Below are 16,836 nucleotides of genomic sequence, written 5' to 3'. Positions count from 1 at the left end.
TTTGAACTGATGCCCTGCCCCACCCTGGGGGTTTGGGGAGTGGATGGACTACAGCTAGGACACTACTCTAAGGGGCCACTGCCACTCCAGAGCTCCCTCCTGGGTTCCTGCTGAGGATCCAGGAGAACCCACTTCTCTGCTCACCTTCTTCCCCGCCTAGCCTTGCAGGGTTCCCCTGAGAGCTCACCCTCAACCAACCACTCCCACAAGAGTCCTCCTCTCAAGCTCTGCTTCGAAGGAACCTGCCCTAAGATGGTAAGCCTGTGAGTAGAAGGATATCTTGATATGAAAAAAGATAGATGTAATTTCCAAAGTTTATCTTTTCTTCTCAATCAGTTTTAACATGACAAAGTCAAATTTTAGTAAATCTAAGAATGAGAATCAAAGTACTAAACCAAAGCCATTTTTCATGTGACTCTGTATCCAAGTAAATTATGTCATAATCAAAGATGAATTTTGTAAGAGAAAATTAAACTTCTCATTTTTATCAAAATAGAAACAGAACACTTTTAGTAAGATCTCTGCTAATCTGATAGAACATTATTAGTAATGATCATTCTGGCACAATCTCTGTGCCAGAGGTTGATCTCTGTGCTAGACAGATGCTTGCTTACCTAGGAGTTGCAGGGCTGAATTTTTCTTCTCTTTCTATTTCCTTTCTTTGGATCAGGGGATTTTCAATTATCACTAAAACAGAGGGCAAAGTATGATGATATTACAAAACAGTAACAAGATAAACACACTAATCCTAAATAACATCCTGTTTAATGTGTAATCATCATTGACTCTAGGCTTTAAAAATTCCTCACCTCATTCATCTTGTCCACCATCAACATATAATATATTTTGATACTGAGATGTCAAAATTGAAATATTTATCTCCATATGTAACTAATATTCCAGCATTTATTCAAGGGATGTCTATAACTATACTGGGCCCTATGAAGTTTGTGAAGCTTTCTGCCTTCATAGTCCATGTGTTCAATGACCCTATTATTCAGCTACAGAGATACCATACATTGTCCTGAAAGTTAATAATACAAGGCAATATATGATCAGGTTCTAAATAACTGAGAGGGGGAGTGGGCTGCTTGAGACCACAGTATTAAAGAGGAGTGTTTTCATTACCTGCATTACTCTTTTCTCTTTTTCTATCGTGAAGGAGAGCTAGTATACATGCTTCCTTGTTCCTTTTACGAGGCTAGGGCTCATAAAAGTTATCTGTTGAGTGACTAAGTTCCACACTTTATACTAGGTACACTATCTCATTTAATATTTACAAAAACCTAAAGAGGTATTAGTTCATAGTTGAGACCCAACAAGATTAAGAAATTTTCTCAAAGCCATAATGTAAGTAAATGTTGGAACTGGGATTGAATCTAGACCTGTGTGCTTTCAAAGTCTCCTGTTCTTTCTACTATACGAGGCTGTTCTGTCAAAGAGATACTGGGGTGAGTAGAAGATGTAAAAGATTTGGTACTTCAACTAAAAGTAAAGTTCCTTAAAATCCCATTAACAATTCAAATATCAGTTTTTATCTAAATCTATTCAGTTGTCAAATGTCAACTTTTATCAAAATATATTCAGTGGCCATTTTATATGTCTATAGAAAGATAACCAACTATAACAATAATATGAGTTGATGCAAATTGAAATATGTAATAAACCAAAGACAGTAAGGTTACCTGGTAAAAATATAACGATCATGTTTGTATGCTTTAAGTAACATTCTGAATGCTTTGCACTGCAGTCTTTTTTTTTTTTTTTTTGAGACAGGGTCTTACTCTGTGACCCAGGCTGGAGTGCAGAGGCATGATGCTGGCTCACTGCAACCTCCATCTCCCAGGCTCAAGCCATCCTCTCACTCCAGCCTCCTTAGTAGCTGGTACTACAGGCCCACGCCACCACACCCAGCTAATTTTTTGTATTTTTTGTAGAAATGGGGTTATGCCATACTGCTCAGGCTAGTCTTGAACTCCTGGATTCATGCAATCCACCCGCCTCAGCCTCCCAAAATGTTGGGATTATAGGCATGAGCCACTACGCCCCACTATATTATACTATTAACACTTGACTTTTTCTGGTAAAGTTCTTGAGAATTATGAACTGTGCCTCATTTCAACTCCTTCAGTGTAGTTACCATAAACATACCACAGGAATAATACAATGGAAAAAATTTAAGAATCAATGCCAACTTACCACAGTCACCAACCCTAAAGCTGTCAGAAAGAGACTTGATGTAATCTTCATTGCCCCAGGAAGCTGCATTTACGAAATGTGCTGGTGAATCCCGAATGGTGAAGCTGAAAGTGTACCTTTCTGATCCAATATCTAAAGGAAAACCAATGCTTTTATTTTTCAAATGAAGAGTTTCAATCGCTTCTCTGCCTTTGGTGTCACATGAAAAGTTTCAATTACAAACAAATGATTATTTCTTTAATCAAATGACTATTATAATAACACTCAAACACATAGTACAAAATGTTTTCAGATGTATATTCTATAACATTATGCTTCTATGAATTTCAAACTGAAGTGGTAACAGGTTGCCCCCTTGCTCCCTTCCCTGATGATCTGTCTATTTGGAGGGAAAGACATCTAAACTTGAGCCATCCAGGTATTACTTTAGGTTCTCCTTTTCTCTCTTACTGTTGTCTGAACCTAAGTCATAATTCAGATCTAAATAGTTATTTCAGTCCCAGCTACTTGCGAGGATGAAGCAGAAGGACTGCTTAAGCCCAAAAGTTCAAGGCTTCAGCGAACTGTGACTACACCACTGCTCTCCAGACTTGGCAACAGAGCAAGATCCCATCCCTAAAATAAAAATAAAAATAGGCTGGGCACGATGGTTCACACCTGTAATCCCAGCACTTTGGGAGACCGAGGCGGGTGGATCACCTGAGGTTAGTTCAAGACCAGCCTGGCCAACATGGTGAAACCCTGTCTCTACTTAAAGTACAAAACTTAGCCGGGTATGGTGGTGGGTGTCTGTAATCCCAGCTACTCGGGAGGCTGAGGCAGGAGAATCGCTTGAACCCAGGAGGCAGAGGCTGCAGTGAGCCGAGATCCAGCCTGGGTGAAAAGAGAGAAACTCTGTCTCAAAAATAAATAAATAACTAGTAATCAAATAAAAATAAAAATTGGCCAGGCATAGCAGCTTACCGCTGTGATCCCAGGGCTTTGGGAGGCGAGGTGGGAGAATCACTTGAGGCCTGGAGTTCAAAACCAGCCTGGGCAACATAGAGGGACTCCATCTCTACAGAAAATGTTAAAATGAGTGGTGGCACTCATCTTTAGTCTCAGCTGCTTGGGAGGCTGAGGAGGAAGGGCTGCTTGAGCCCAGTTTAAGTGTGCAGTGAGCTTTGAATGCACCACTGCACTCCAGTCTGGGAAGAATGAATTCAGGGTGTTCATGAAATGTACACCCAGGCTGGAGTTCAGTGACGCGATCTCTCGGCTCACTGCAACCCCCGCCTCCCAGTTCAAGCTATTCTCCTGCCTCAGCCTCCCGAGCAGCTGGGACTACAGGCGCACACCACCATACCAGGCTAATTTTGGTATTTTTTTTTTTTTTTTTTTTTTTAGAGACGGAGTCTCGCTCTGTCGCCCAGGCTGGAGTGCAGTGGCGCGATCTCGGCTCACTGCAAGCTCCTCCTCCCGGGTTCACGCCATTCTCCTGCCTCAGCCTCCCGAGTAGCTGGGACTACAGGCGCCCACCACCTCGCCCGGCTAATTTTTTTTTGTATTTTTAGTGGAGACGGGGTTTCACCATGTTAGCCAGGATGGTCTCAATCTCCTGACCTTGTAATCCGCCCGCCTCGGCCTCCCAAAGTGCTGGGATTACAGGCGTGAGCCACCGCGCCCAGCCTGTATTTTTTTTTTTTTTTTTAGTAAAAACAGGTTTTATTTTTTGTTTGTTTGTTTTTGAGACGGTGTTTCACTCTTGTCACCCAGGCTAGAGTACAATGGCATGATCTCAGCTCACTGCAACATCCGCCTGCTGGGTTCAAGCAATTCTCCTGCCTCCCCTTCCCAAGTAGCTGGGATTACAGGCGCCCGCCACCATGCCTAATTTTGTACATTTTGTACTTTTAGTAGAGACGGGGTTTCACCATGTTGGCCATGCTGGTCTCGAACTCCTGACCTCGTGATCCGCCTGCCTCAGCCTCCCAAAATGCTGGCGTGAGCCACTGCACCTGGCGAGATGAGGTTTTTTAGCAGAGGTAGGGAAGAACAGAGTGAGACCCTGTCTCTAAAAAAAATAAATAAATTTTAAAAATAATTAAACCTCTTTCCCTAAGCAGCCTGAGGTAAACTGTGAAAAAGGCTCGCTATTCACTTGACCTGGAGAACCCCATGAAATCATGCAAATCAAGAGGTTCCAATCTTCCTGTTCACTTTAAGAACACTCGTGAAACTGCTCAGGCCATCAAGGGTATGCATATACGAAAAGCCACGAAGTATCTGAAAGATGTCACTTTACAGAAACACTGCATACCATTCCAACGTCACAATGGTGGAGTTGGCAGGTGTGCGCAGGCCAAGCAGTGGGACTGGACAGAAGGTCGGTGGCCCAAAAAGAGTGCTGAATTTTTACTGCACATGCTTAAAAACGCAGAGTGTAATGCTGAACTTAAGGATTTAGATGTAGATTCTCTGGTCATTGAGCATATCCAAGTGAACAACGCACCTGAGATGCACTGCCGGACCTACAGAGCTCATGGTCGAATTAACCCATACATGAGCTCTCCCTGCCACATTGAGATGATCCTGACTGAAAAGGAACAGATTGTTCCTAATCCAGAAGAGGAGGTTGCCCAGAATTAAAAGATATCCCAGAAGAAACTGAAGAAACAAAAACTTATGGCACGGGAGTAAATTCAGCATTAAAATGAATGTAATTAAAAGGAAAAATAGGCCGGGCGCGGTGGCTCAAGCCTGTAATCCCAGCACTTTGGGAGGCCGAGACGGGCGGATCACGAGGTCAGGAGTTCGAGACCATCCTGGCTAACACGGTGAAACCCTGTCTCTACTAAAAAATACAAAAAAAGCTAGCCGGGCGAGGTGGCTGGCGCCTGTAGTCCCAGCTACTCGGGAGGCTGAGGCAGGAGAATGGCGTAAACCCGGGAGGCGGAGCTTGCCGTGAGCTGAGATCCGGCCACTGCACTCCAGCCTGGGCGACACAGCGAGACTCCGTCTCAAAAAAAAAAAAAAAAAAAAGGAAAAATAATAATTAAAATAAGTTATTTCAAAACAAATTATGTGCTACTTAATGAGGACCACTAGGGGTCAGCAAATACTTTTTTTCCAAAATAGAAATTTCATATTGGTTTTGCTAAATAAAATTATAACCTGGCTGGGTGCAGTTGCTCCTGCCTGTAATCCCAGCAGCACCTTGGGAGGCCAAGGGGGTAAGATTGCTTCAGCCAAGGAGTTCAAGACCAGCCACAGCAACAAAGTGAGACCCTCTGTCTCTACAAAAAAATCCAAAGATTATTCAGGCATGGTAGCATGCATCTGTGGTCCGGGCTACATGGGAGGCTGAGGCAGGAGAACCACTTGAGCCCAGAGTCGAGGCCGCAGTGAGCTGTGTTCACATTGCTGCACTCCAGCCTGAGTTACAGAGCGAGACCGTATCTCAATTTTTTTAAAAAAGTAATATAGCCCAACATACATGCAAATTATAGACATATTCTGAACTGTCTATTAGTGTCTACCTCTAGGGAGAGGACTAGGATGGGGAAAGTGAGGAGCTGAAAAGGGGAATTTCACTTTTCAACTCTATGACTTTTGGTACTGCTGGAATTTTTTATGAAAATATAATGTCATATGTACAATGTTTTAAGTCAGTAAGCATACTTCCTCCAAAAAAGGAATACCACAGATGTCATCATAAAAAGAAGCCGAACAACACAGAAGCTTTTCTCCTTCCCTCACAGTCTGATAGGTGAATAACTGTGTATTTTTTTTTTTTTTTTTTGAGACGGAGTTTCACTCCTGTTGCCCAGGCTGGAGTGCAATGGCGCCTTATGAAGTTTGGTAAAAAGAGATATAGACTTTCTCAAACAATTTATTTAGTAATTCTGATCTAATTAGTTAAGATGAAATAAAGTGCACGCACAAATGATATGGGTACCAGATGACAGCTTTGTGTTTACCTTAAAGATAAAAGCATCATGCCTGTAATCTCAGCACTCTAGGAGGCTGAGGCGGGATGATCACTTGAGCCCAGGAGTTTGAGACCAGCCTGGGCAACAGATCAAGACCCTGTCTCTACAAAATTTTTTTTTTCCAATCAGCCAGGCACTGGTCGCGGTGGCTCACACCTGTAATTCCAGCACTTTGGGAGGACGAGGCAGGGAGATCACTTGAAGTAAGGAGTTCAAGACCAGCCTGGCCAACATGGTGAAATCCCATCTCTACTAAAAATACAAAAATTAGCTGGGCATGATGGCATGTGCCTGTAATTACAACTATTTGGGAGGTTGAGGCATGAGAATCCATTGACCCCGGGAGGCAGAGGCTGCAGTGAGCTGAGATCGTGCCATTGCACTCTAGCCTGAGTGATAGACCGAGACTCCATCTCGGAAAAAAAAAAAAAAAGCGGCCAGGCATGGTGGCTCACGCCTGTAATCTCAGCATTTTGGGAGGCCAAGGCAGGTGGATCACGAGGTCAGGAGATCGAGACCATCCTGGCTAACACGGTGAAACCCTGTCTCTACTAAAAACACAAAAAATTAGCCGGGTGTGGTGGCGGGCGCCTGTAGTCCCAGCTACTTGGGAGGCTGAGGCAGGAGAATGGCATGAACCCGGGAGGCAGAGCTTGCAGTGAGCCGAGATCACGTCACTGCACTCCAGTCTGGGAGACACAGTGAGACTCTGTCTCAAAAAAAAAAAAAAGCAGAGAGAGAACACATGTGCTCAAATATACATATATATGCACATATGTATATATACATATATATATATGGAGACAGAGAGAGAGAAAATGTGGGAGGGAGGGAAACAGCCTTGAATCAGGTACTTGACCATCCAATAGAGAGCATGACCATTGCTCTTAAGGAGTTAAATAGGCATACGAAAATTAATCACTTAAATATACTTTGTTGTAGTCATAAGCCAACGTTGATGAAAAATGAAGCAAAGAGTTAAATAGAACTCAGCTTTTTCTGTCTGGAAAGCCTTTGACATCTGTTTTCCCAATAACTACACCGATTACTTTCTGAAAAACAAAAAGGTTACAGAAGACCAATATTAAACACAGATGTACACGGTAAATTTAATTTCATGGGTTTGTTATACTTTACTGGCTCTAACAAACATTTCTGACTTGGAACATTTAAACGTATTTATTCCATGCAAACATCTAAAAGAAGTTCACAAATGTTCAATTCCACAAGGAATAGTACAAAATAATCCAAAAGTTAACTACTATTATAAATATAATCATTTAATCCTTAGCATGTTTCTATTTTATTTTCAATCACTAGATGGAGCACAATAACTGCCCTATGCTATCAATCCTTATTGAATTTTTCCAAAGCACATGTATAATGCAATTTAATTTGCCACAGTCTTCAAAGTTTTCCTTTATATAGGGTTTTCTAACAATGCACATAAAATCGCTTAGCTTCTTAATCCAAACATGCTGGACAGTAATATAAATTAGACTGTAACAAAACTTATATTTTGCCACTAATAAATCTAAATCCTAAAGTCCTAGATCTTAAACCTCAGAGATATTAACATCTCCTTAAAATGTTTAATGTTCTCTTTAGTGACTACCGAAGAAAAATTTTAAATGCGTTTTAAGAAATAAAAATGGGCTGGGGCCGGGCGCGGTGGCTCACGCCTGTAATCCCAGCACTTTGGGAGGCCGAGACGGGCGGATCACAAGGTCAGGAGATCGAGACCATGGTGAAACCCCGTCTCTACTAAAAATACAAAAAATTAGCCGGGCGCAGTGGCGGGCGCCTGTAGTCCCAGCTACTCGGGAGGCTGAGGCAGGAGAATGGCGTGAACCCGGGAGGCGGAGCTTGCAATGAGCCGAGATCGCGCCACTGCACTCCAGCCTGGGCGACAGAGCGAGACTCCGCCTCAAAAAAAAAAAAAAAAAAAAAAATGGGCTGGGTGTGGTGGCTCACACGTGTAATCCCAGCACTTTGGGAGGCGGAGGCGGTTGGGTCACATGAGGTCATGAGTTCGAGACCAGTCTGACCAACATGGTGAAACCCCGTTTCTACTAAAAATACAAAAAATTAGCTGGGTATGGTGGTGGGTGCCTGTAATCCCAGCTACTCGCGAGCTGAGGCAGCAGAATCGCTTGAATCCGGGAGGCAGAGACTGCAGTGAGCTTGAGATCCTACTATTTCACTTCAGCCCAGGCAACAGAGCAGGACTCCATCTCAAAATAAATAAATAAATAAAAATAAAAATAAATAAAAAATAAAAATGAATACCTTTTCTGAAAGGAAAAAACTAAACTTATTTTGCTAATTGCAGCAACTGATTTTAACCTTACAATAATCTGTGACATTTACACTACAATCAGGCTTTTAAGACTCCTACATGGCCGGGCGTGGTGGCTCAAGCCTGTAATCCCAGCACTTTGGGAGGCTGAGACAGGCGGATCACGAGGTCAGGAGATCGAGACCATCCTGGCTGACATGGTGAAACCTCGTCTCTACTAAAAAAATACAAAAACTAGCCGGGCGAGGTGGCGGGCGCCTATAGTCCCAGCTACTCAGGAGGCTGAGGCAGGAGAATGGCGTAAATCCGGGAGGCGGAGCTTGCAGTGAGCTCAGATCCCACTGCACTCCAGCCCGGGCGACAGAGCGAGACTCCGCCTCAAAAAAAAAAAAAAAAAAAAAAAGACTCCTACATTCTAGCTGAGCTATCAGCTAGCCTTATTGCTTATTTAGACACATTGGTATTATTTCTTCAATTCCTTATACATGCAGATCTCACTGAATTTTGTTGGAAAATCCCACTAATGGAAATGTTGAGTAAAACTTTCTATCTGAAGAGACCATTATTAGCAAATAGTTTACCTCTCAAGAAAAACTATAACAACAATTGTTCTTTTTAAATATTTATAAATTTTAAATTATTAAAGTTATATGTAAATGTATTCCATTGTAAGAAATCTAGTTTGCAAAAGCAAAATATAAATAGTGACTGCTCAGGGGCAGGGAAGGTAAGGGTGTGTGGTAGTTGCTTTACAATAAGTTCTTTAACTTATAAGATGATTCCACCCAGTTTTTTTTTAAATAAGTAACAGTTGAGGTGTATTCAAAATCATTGAATTACCCTATAACTCCTACTCAAAAAGTCAATTTTCACATAATAATTTCAGAAAACACACCTGTTATAAACCTTGTATCATAAAAGCAGCATAATGTCAAATACTTAGACCATAACTTGGATAATTTGGTTAGAAAACTGCTACCACTGAACCAAATGGTTTAATTTTTTTTTTTTTTTTTTTTTTTTTTTGAGACAGAGGTTCGCTCTTGTTGCCCAGGCTGGAGTGCAATGGCGTGATCTCGGTTCACTGAAACCTCCGCCTTCTGGCTTCAAGCGATTCTCCTGCCTCAGCCTCCTGAGTAGCTGGGATTACAGGTATGAGCCACCACGCCCAGCTAATTTTGTATTTTTAGTAGAGACGGGAGTTTCTCCATGTTGGTCAGGCTGGTCTCGAACTCCCAACTTCAGGTGATCCAGCTGTCTCAGCCTCCCAAAGTGCTAGGATTGCAGGTGTGAGCCACCGTGCCGGCCTGGTTTAATTTTACAACGCTAAATTTGAGCATGAATTAAATTTTTTCACTTTATTAAATATTTAATTAAAATAATACATCTATTAATCATTTTGAACAATTACTACTCATATCTACAATCACATCTTCTACTCTACATACAAATAAAGATTAATTTTCACCTAGGTGGCACAAATACAAAGAAATTTTGATATACTTAATATCTAATAATTATACCAATGCAATCAGTATCTATATACTTGTCAATTATAAAAGCATGTGTTGAATCAATCAATAATGTTGATGCAATTTTATCACATAAAATTTTGTTAGTGAGCAAATCACCACATAATTGAAACCTACCAGATTAGCCATATTTGGCTGCAGATCTGAAAGGGTAGTGAAGGTCCTCGTTGCAAAGGAGTTTGCCATTTTTTTAATCTGTATTTTAGAAAATATAATTTAGATATATAAATTGAATACATGAAATAAATCATGAAAAATTCCAAGAGTTTAAAATATTATTTAGGGCTGGATGTGGTGGCTCACACCTGTAATCCCAGCACTTTGGGAGGCTGAAGTGGGCAGATCGCCTGAGGTCAGGAGTTCAAGACCAGCCTGGCCAACATGGCGAAACCTCATGTGGTAGCGAGTGCCAGTAATCCCAGCTACTCAGGAGGCTGAGGCAGGAAGAAGTGCTTGAACCTGGGAGGTGGAAGTTGCACTGAGTCGAGATCGCACCACTTCACTCCAGCCTGGGCAACACAGCGATGCTCTCAAAAATAAATAAAATAAAATAAAATATTATTGGCCAGGCGCGGTGGCTCACGCCTATAATCCCAGCACTTTGGGAGGCCGAGGAGGGCGGATCATGAGGTCAGGAGATCGAGACCATCCTGGCTAACATGGTGAAACCCTGTCTCTACTAAAAATATAAAAAATTAGCCGGGCATGGTGGTGGGCACCTGCAGTCCCAGCTACTCAGAAGGCTGAGGCAGGAGAATGGCGTGAACCCGGGAGGCAGAGCTTGCAGTGAGCTGAGACTGCGCCATTGCACTCCAGCCTGGGTGATAGAGCGAGACTCCGTCTCAAAAAATAAATAAATAAAATAAAATATTATTTAGGAAAGCACTGGGTATTTCACTCCTTCTTTAGAAAATTTTTATTGTAATGGTAAAATGTACATTAATATTGATTCAACCTATAGAAAACATGTTCAGAATGTCCTTTTATAATTTTGAATGATATAGCTATTATAGGTTTCAATTTTTAACTTTCATTTCTAAAACCGTGTAAAATTTAGTTTTTGAGCACCATGTAAATTTAGTTATTATTTTAATTTTTATTTATTTCTTTTCTTTTCTTTTTTTTTTTTTTGAGACATCAGTCTCACTCTGTGTCCCAGTCTGGAGTGTAGTGGCACAATCTCAGTGCAATGTCTGCCTCCTGGGCTCAGGCAATTCTCCTGCCTCGGCCTCCCGAATAGCCGGGATTACAAATGCTAGCCACCATGCTCGGCCAATTTTTGTATTTTTAGTAGAGACAGGGTTTCACCACGCTGGCCAGGCTGGTCTTGAACTCCTGATTTCAAGTGATCCGCCCGCCCCAAAGTGCTGGGATTATAGGCATGAGCCACCAAGCCCAGCCAAATTTAGAGTTTTACATGCAAGATGATTCAGTGGGACTTTTTTTTTTTTTTTTTTTTTTTTTTTTGAGACGGAGTCTCACTGTTGCCCAGGCTGGAGTGAAGTGGTGCAATCTCGGCTCACTGCACGCTCCACCTCCTGGGTTCATGCCATTCTCCCATCTCAGCCTCCCAAGTAGCTGGGATTACAGGTGCCCGTCACCACGCCTGGCTGATTTTGTTTTTGTATTTTTAGTAGAGACAGGGTTTCACCGTGTTAGCCAGGGTGGTCTCAATCTCCTGACCTCGTGATCCGCCCGCCTCAGCCTCCCAAAGGGCTGGGATTACAGGCATGAGCCACAGCACCTGGCCTCAATGGGACATTTAAGGATTTAAATATATATTAGCATCAAGCTACCTCAAAAAACACAGCAAAAAACTACTGTAAACACCTCAAATGGAGCATTTGATTATACTGTGTGAAGGGAAAGGTAGTGATTTTTTTTTTTTTTTTGAGATGGAGTCTCGCTCTGTCGCCCAGGCTGGAGTGCAGTGGCGCGATCTCAGCTCACTGTAACCTCTGCCTCCCAGGTTCAAGCGATTCTCCTGCCTCACCCTCCCAAGTAGCTGGGACTACAGGCACATGCCACCACGCCCGGGTAATTTTTTTTGCATTTTATGTCGAGATGGAGTTTCACTGTGTTAGCCAGGATGGTCTCGATCTCCTGACCTCATGATCCACCTGCCTCAGCCTCCCAAAGTGCTGGGAATACAGGCATAAGCCACTGCACCCAGCCCGGGAAAGGTAGTAATTTTAAACACACCTCTACATGGTAAACTCCATGAGGACAGAGGTGACATCTTACATATTTTTATGTATGTATTTCATAACTGAAAACAATGAATATCAGATGAACGAAATGGTGGTTTGTCCCTCAATATCATCACTATAAAAGGTTCTATTGTAGAAAAATTGTAAGCTACACCAAACAGATTGACTTGACTTCACTTAATAATCCAGGGCCTCTCTAACTCTAGGAATGCCCACACCCACAGGCTCCAGTTCAAGGATGTGTCTCATGACACCTGAGTTTCAGGCAGCCTGTGGAGTTAATCAAATGTGATTTCGAATTGCAGCACCACTAGTTTGTAGTCGTGTGTTTTAACATTACTAAACATTAATTTCCTCATCCTTAAACTCTGGGTAACATCAACCTTGCAATGAAAAATAGAAACAGTGTATACAAGATGCCTGAATGTTCACAGGCTCACAACCAATGATGGCACTGCTTGTCAATACTATCCAATGTACCAGTTTTTGTATTCAAGGCCTTTCAGTGTCAGAAGAAACATTTGGGAATTAAGCTGTGTCAAGTTTTTCATTCATTCTTTGGCCTGGTCTGATGTGGCTTACAATGCAATGTCACTATCTAAAACACCTGCTGAACTGTGACAAATTCATTCACTCATCCAGCCATTCAACTAATATTTATTTACATCCCAAAGTGCCAGACAAATGAGTCGAGAGGATGAGTCAGACATCTGAGTCACTGGCTGAACTTTCTGTACAAACACAACTACCTACACATCAAGCGATTTCTCCACATTTTTGTCCCTTAGCATCTCCTGGTGGGACATGGTATCCTATTATCTCTCTGAATTCCCTTCTTTGTCTGCTACCGTTAGAGGTATATGGTAATAGACTTTAGTGTCTGCCCACAAAAAAATATGACTTGCTTTTCTACCTGGCCACTTTAACAGATACAAGATTAACATGAACTAAAGAGCTCAATCTGAGAATTCAGAGATGACTTCATTCATCAACAGCTACTGTCTCTTTTATTCTACAATTTTTTTTTTTTTTTTTTTTTTTTTTTTGACGGAGTCTTGCTCTGTTGCCCAGACCGGAGTGCAGTGGTGCGATCTCGGCTCACTGCAACCTCCACCTCCAGGGTTCTAGCGAGTCTCCTGGTTCAGCCTCCCCAGTAGCTGGGATTACAGAAGCCTGCCACAACATCCGGCTAATTTTTGTATTTTTTGTAGAGATGGGGTTTCACCTGAGGTGGAGAGATCACGAGGTCAGGAATTTGAGACTCGTCTGGCCAACATGGTGAAACCCTGTCTATATTAAAAATACAAAAAATTAGCCAGACATGGTGGCGCATGCCTATAATCCCTTCTACTCAGGAGGCTGAGGCAGAGAATTCTTGAACCAGGGAGGCGGAGATTGCAGTGAGCAGACTGCACCACTGCACTCCAGCCTAGGCAACTGGGCAAGAATCTGTCTCAAAAACAAAAAAAAACCCTTCCCATTGCACCCTGACTCAAATCCAGACTCCTTGCGGTAGCGTGCCATGCCCAGCTGACCTGGCCTCTCTGGTCCCCTGGCTCTCTGGTCCCGTGGCTCTCCCGTCCCCTGGCTGCGCACATTTCCTCAGCATGGGCCTCAGGCCTTCGCAGATGTAGCACCTCTTTCTCGAGCATCCCCACCTTCCCAAAACAGGCTCTCCTCAGGTCTCCAGGAGAGGCCTTTCCTGCCACCCTGCCTCATGCAGCCGTGCCTCTGAACTCCCCTCTGGACACTGCCAGCTGCCTGCTGTGTTGTCTTTCTCCCTCATGACACGGTAGCTTGTCAGGACAGAGCCACGTCCTCACTGCACCCCACAGTAACCATGCAGTTCAGGGCCTCACACGCAGCAGCTGCCAGGTATGTGCTCACTAAATGAATACATGAGCCCTTTTAAAAGCGATCTAATTTGTAAACTGAGGATAATATTGCTACAATTAGCCTTTTGGAGAACTAGAAATTTAGTTAACAGCTAATTTTACATATATAACATGCATTGAAGTTATGGGAACAAGTGTGGTTTCTATCTTGCTACTATAGACAAATGAAGCTTCCAGGGAGCTCAGTGATGAGGTTCCTACGATTTCTTTCCTTTTTTTTTTGAGACAGGGTCTGCTCTGCTTCCCAGGCTGGAGTGCAATGGCACCACCTTGGCTCACTGCAACCTCCGCATCCCTGGTTCAAGCGATTCTCCTGCCTCAACCTCCCAAATAGCTGGGATTACAGGCGCACCACCAGCAAGCATGGCTAATTTTTTTTTTTTTTTTTTTTTTTTTTTTTTTAAGTAGAGACAGAGTTTCACCATGTTGATCAGGCTGGTCTCCAACTCCTCACCTCAGGTGATCCTCCCACCTCGGCCTCCCAAAGCACTGAGATGACTGGCATGAGCTACAGCACCCAGCAGACATCTGCACTTTTTTTTTTCTGTCGCGCAGGCTGAAGTGCAATGGCGTGATCTCGGCTCACTGCAACCTCCGCCTCCTGGGTTCAAGCAATTCTCCTGTCTCGGCCTCCCAAGTAGCTAGGATTACAGGTGCGCGCCACCACGCCCGGCTAATTTTTGTATTTTTTGTAGAGATGGGGCTTCACCATGTTGGCCAGGCTGGTCACGTCGGCCTCCCAAAGCTGAGGTAATCCCAAAGGATTACAGGGGTGAGCCACCGCGCCCGGTTTTGTGTGCGTGTGTGTGTGTCTGTGATAGAGTGTCACTGTCGCCCAGGTGGAGTGCAGTGGTGCGACCTCGGCTCATCGCAACCTCCGCCTCCCGGGTTCCAGCGATTCTCCTGCCTCAGCCTCCCGAGTAGCTGGGACCACAGGCGCCGCCACCACGCCCGACTAGTTTTGTATTTTTAGTAGAGACGGGGCTTCTCCATGTTGGTCAGGCTGGTCTCGAACCCCCGACTTCAGGTGATCCGCCCGCCTCGGCCTCCCAAAGTGCTGGGATAACAGGCGGGAGCCACCGCTGCACTTTTTAACTGACAGGTCGGGGCTTGGAAAACTCAAAGTCGGACCCACAAATCAGAGGCTCTCAGCTCCGCAAGGGGCTTTCCCGCGTGTCCTCTGGCACCGGCCTCGATGAGCCCCGGGAAAGGCAAAGCTGCGGAGGCCGCGGGAGGCGCCGGGAGGGCGGGCGGCGCCACAGACAACCCGCCCCCGCTAACCCCGCGGTGAGCCGAGGATGCGGCCAGGACCGGACTCCGCGTGGGGCGCAGGCACGTACCCCACACGCGCGGCTCCGCCCGCGCCCCTCCCCTCACGCGCGCGCCCGCCGCTCCCTCAGGGCGTCCGCCAGCCCAAAGCCGGGCCCCGACCAGCGCAGGCTCCCTTCCTCGGACCCCGCCTCACAGCTGGAGGCCGGGCCGGCGTCGCCACCACGCGGTCCACGCCGCTGCTCACCCGACGCTCGCCCGGCCAGCTGCTCCCCGGGCCTGCACAGAGGCAGCCACAGCTTCGCGGACCAGGCCCGTCCGACCCCCGGGTCGCCGGCGCTTCGCGGTTTCTCCACAGGACGCTCGCGCCACAGCCTCGTGCAGGTGCGACGGGCGCGCGACCGTTAGCACGAGGCCCCGCCCCGTCCTCAGCGACTCCGCCCCCGCCGCGCTTCGACTCCGCCCCCGCCGCGCTTCGACTCCGCCCCCACCTCGCACTGACTCCGCCCCCGCCGCACACCGACTCCGCCCTCGGGGGAGGAGAGGGGAGCCCGGTTCCCGTTTCTTCCAACGCGGGAGTCAAAGGGGCAGGACAGCAGCAGGTTCAGAGTCGCGTGTGGCTCTGTGGTCGCTCGATTCCAAAAGACGGTGCGCCGGAAAAAAAATAGACATATCTGTCTATCTATAATATTATCACGGGCGGGCGCGGTGGCTCAAGCCTGTAATGCCAGCACTTGGGGAGGCCGAAGTGGGCGGATCACTTGAGCTCAGGAGTTCAAGACCAACCTAGCCAACTTGGTGAAACCCCATCTTTACTAAAAATACAAAAGAAATTAGCCAGGCGTGGTGGTGAGTGCCTGGTTGTCCTATGGCGCCGCCCGCCCACCCGAGTAGTCCCAGCTACTCAGGAGGCTGAGGTGTGAAAATCGCTTGAACCCAGGAGAGGTCGCGTGAACCTACGACAGGGAGGTTGCAGTGAGCCGAGATTGTACTACTGCACTCCAGCCTGGGCAACAGTGAGACTCTGTCTGAAAAAAAAAAAAAAAAAAAAAAAATTAGCCAGGCATGATGGTGCATGCCTGTAGTCCCAGCTACTGGGGAAGCTGAGAGGGGAGAATTGCTTGAGCCCAGGAGCGAGGCTGCGGTGAACTATGATGGCGCTCCTGCACTCCAGCCTGGGCAAGAGTAAGAGTAAATAAATTAATATGATATATCTACATCGAATGATAGATTTGGCATGTAGTACATCAAGAAAATACCCATAGATGTGTGTATCTATGTATGAAAAGTATGTGCTAAGGATTGGACTTAGGTGAATCTGACGAAAATTTTCTCAGCTCTTCATGTTTTTAATTACTTCTATTTAGAAATCTAAATATCTAAAAATCTTTTTAGTCTGGATAAGCAGAGACTGACTAGAAAATAAAAGGAAAAAATATTTTTAGTCTAATGACTTATACT

The 16,836-nt window shown here is 44.9% G+C and overlaps 1 protein-coding gene and 1 pseudogene across 2 annotated transcripts in view; one reads left to right on the top strand and one right to left on the bottom strand.

Annotated features, from left to right (window-relative positions):
* MEIOB (meiosis specific with OB-fold) overlaps positions 1 to 15,788 on the bottom strand; it is a 46,015-nt gene extending 30,227 nt beyond the window's left edge. For both annotated transcript variants that reach the window (XM_030925473.1, XM_030925474.1), the window contains exons 1-5: positions 15,623 to 15,788; positions 10,119 to 10,196; positions 7,165 to 7,222; positions 2,200 to 2,331; positions 615 to 687 (exon numbers count right to left, since the gene is read on the bottom strand). In XM_030925473.1, the coding sequence (XP_030781333.1) occupies positions 615 to 687; positions 2,200 to 2,331; positions 7,165 to 7,222; positions 10,119 to 10,187 (332 nt within the window). In that variant the 5' untranslated portion in view covers positions 10,188 to 10,196; positions 15,623 to 15,788. The remainder of the gene's footprint in view (positions 1 to 614; positions 688 to 2,199; positions 2,332 to 7,164; positions 7,223 to 10,118; positions 10,197 to 15,622) is intronic.
* LOC115895288 lies at positions 4,357 to 4,914 on the top strand (annotated as a pseudogene).
* Positions 15,789 to 16,836: the final 1,048 nt, after the last annotated feature.

Source organism: Rhinopithecus roxellana, chromosome 20, assembly GCF_007565055.1.
Source record: "Rhinopithecus roxellana isolate Shanxi Qingling chromosome 20, ASM756505v1, whole genome shotgun sequence".
NCBI lineage: Eukaryota > Metazoa > Chordata > Mammalia > Primates > Cercopithecidae > Rhinopithecus > Rhinopithecus roxellana.
This window is presented reverse-complemented; position numbering and strand designations above follow the sequence as displayed.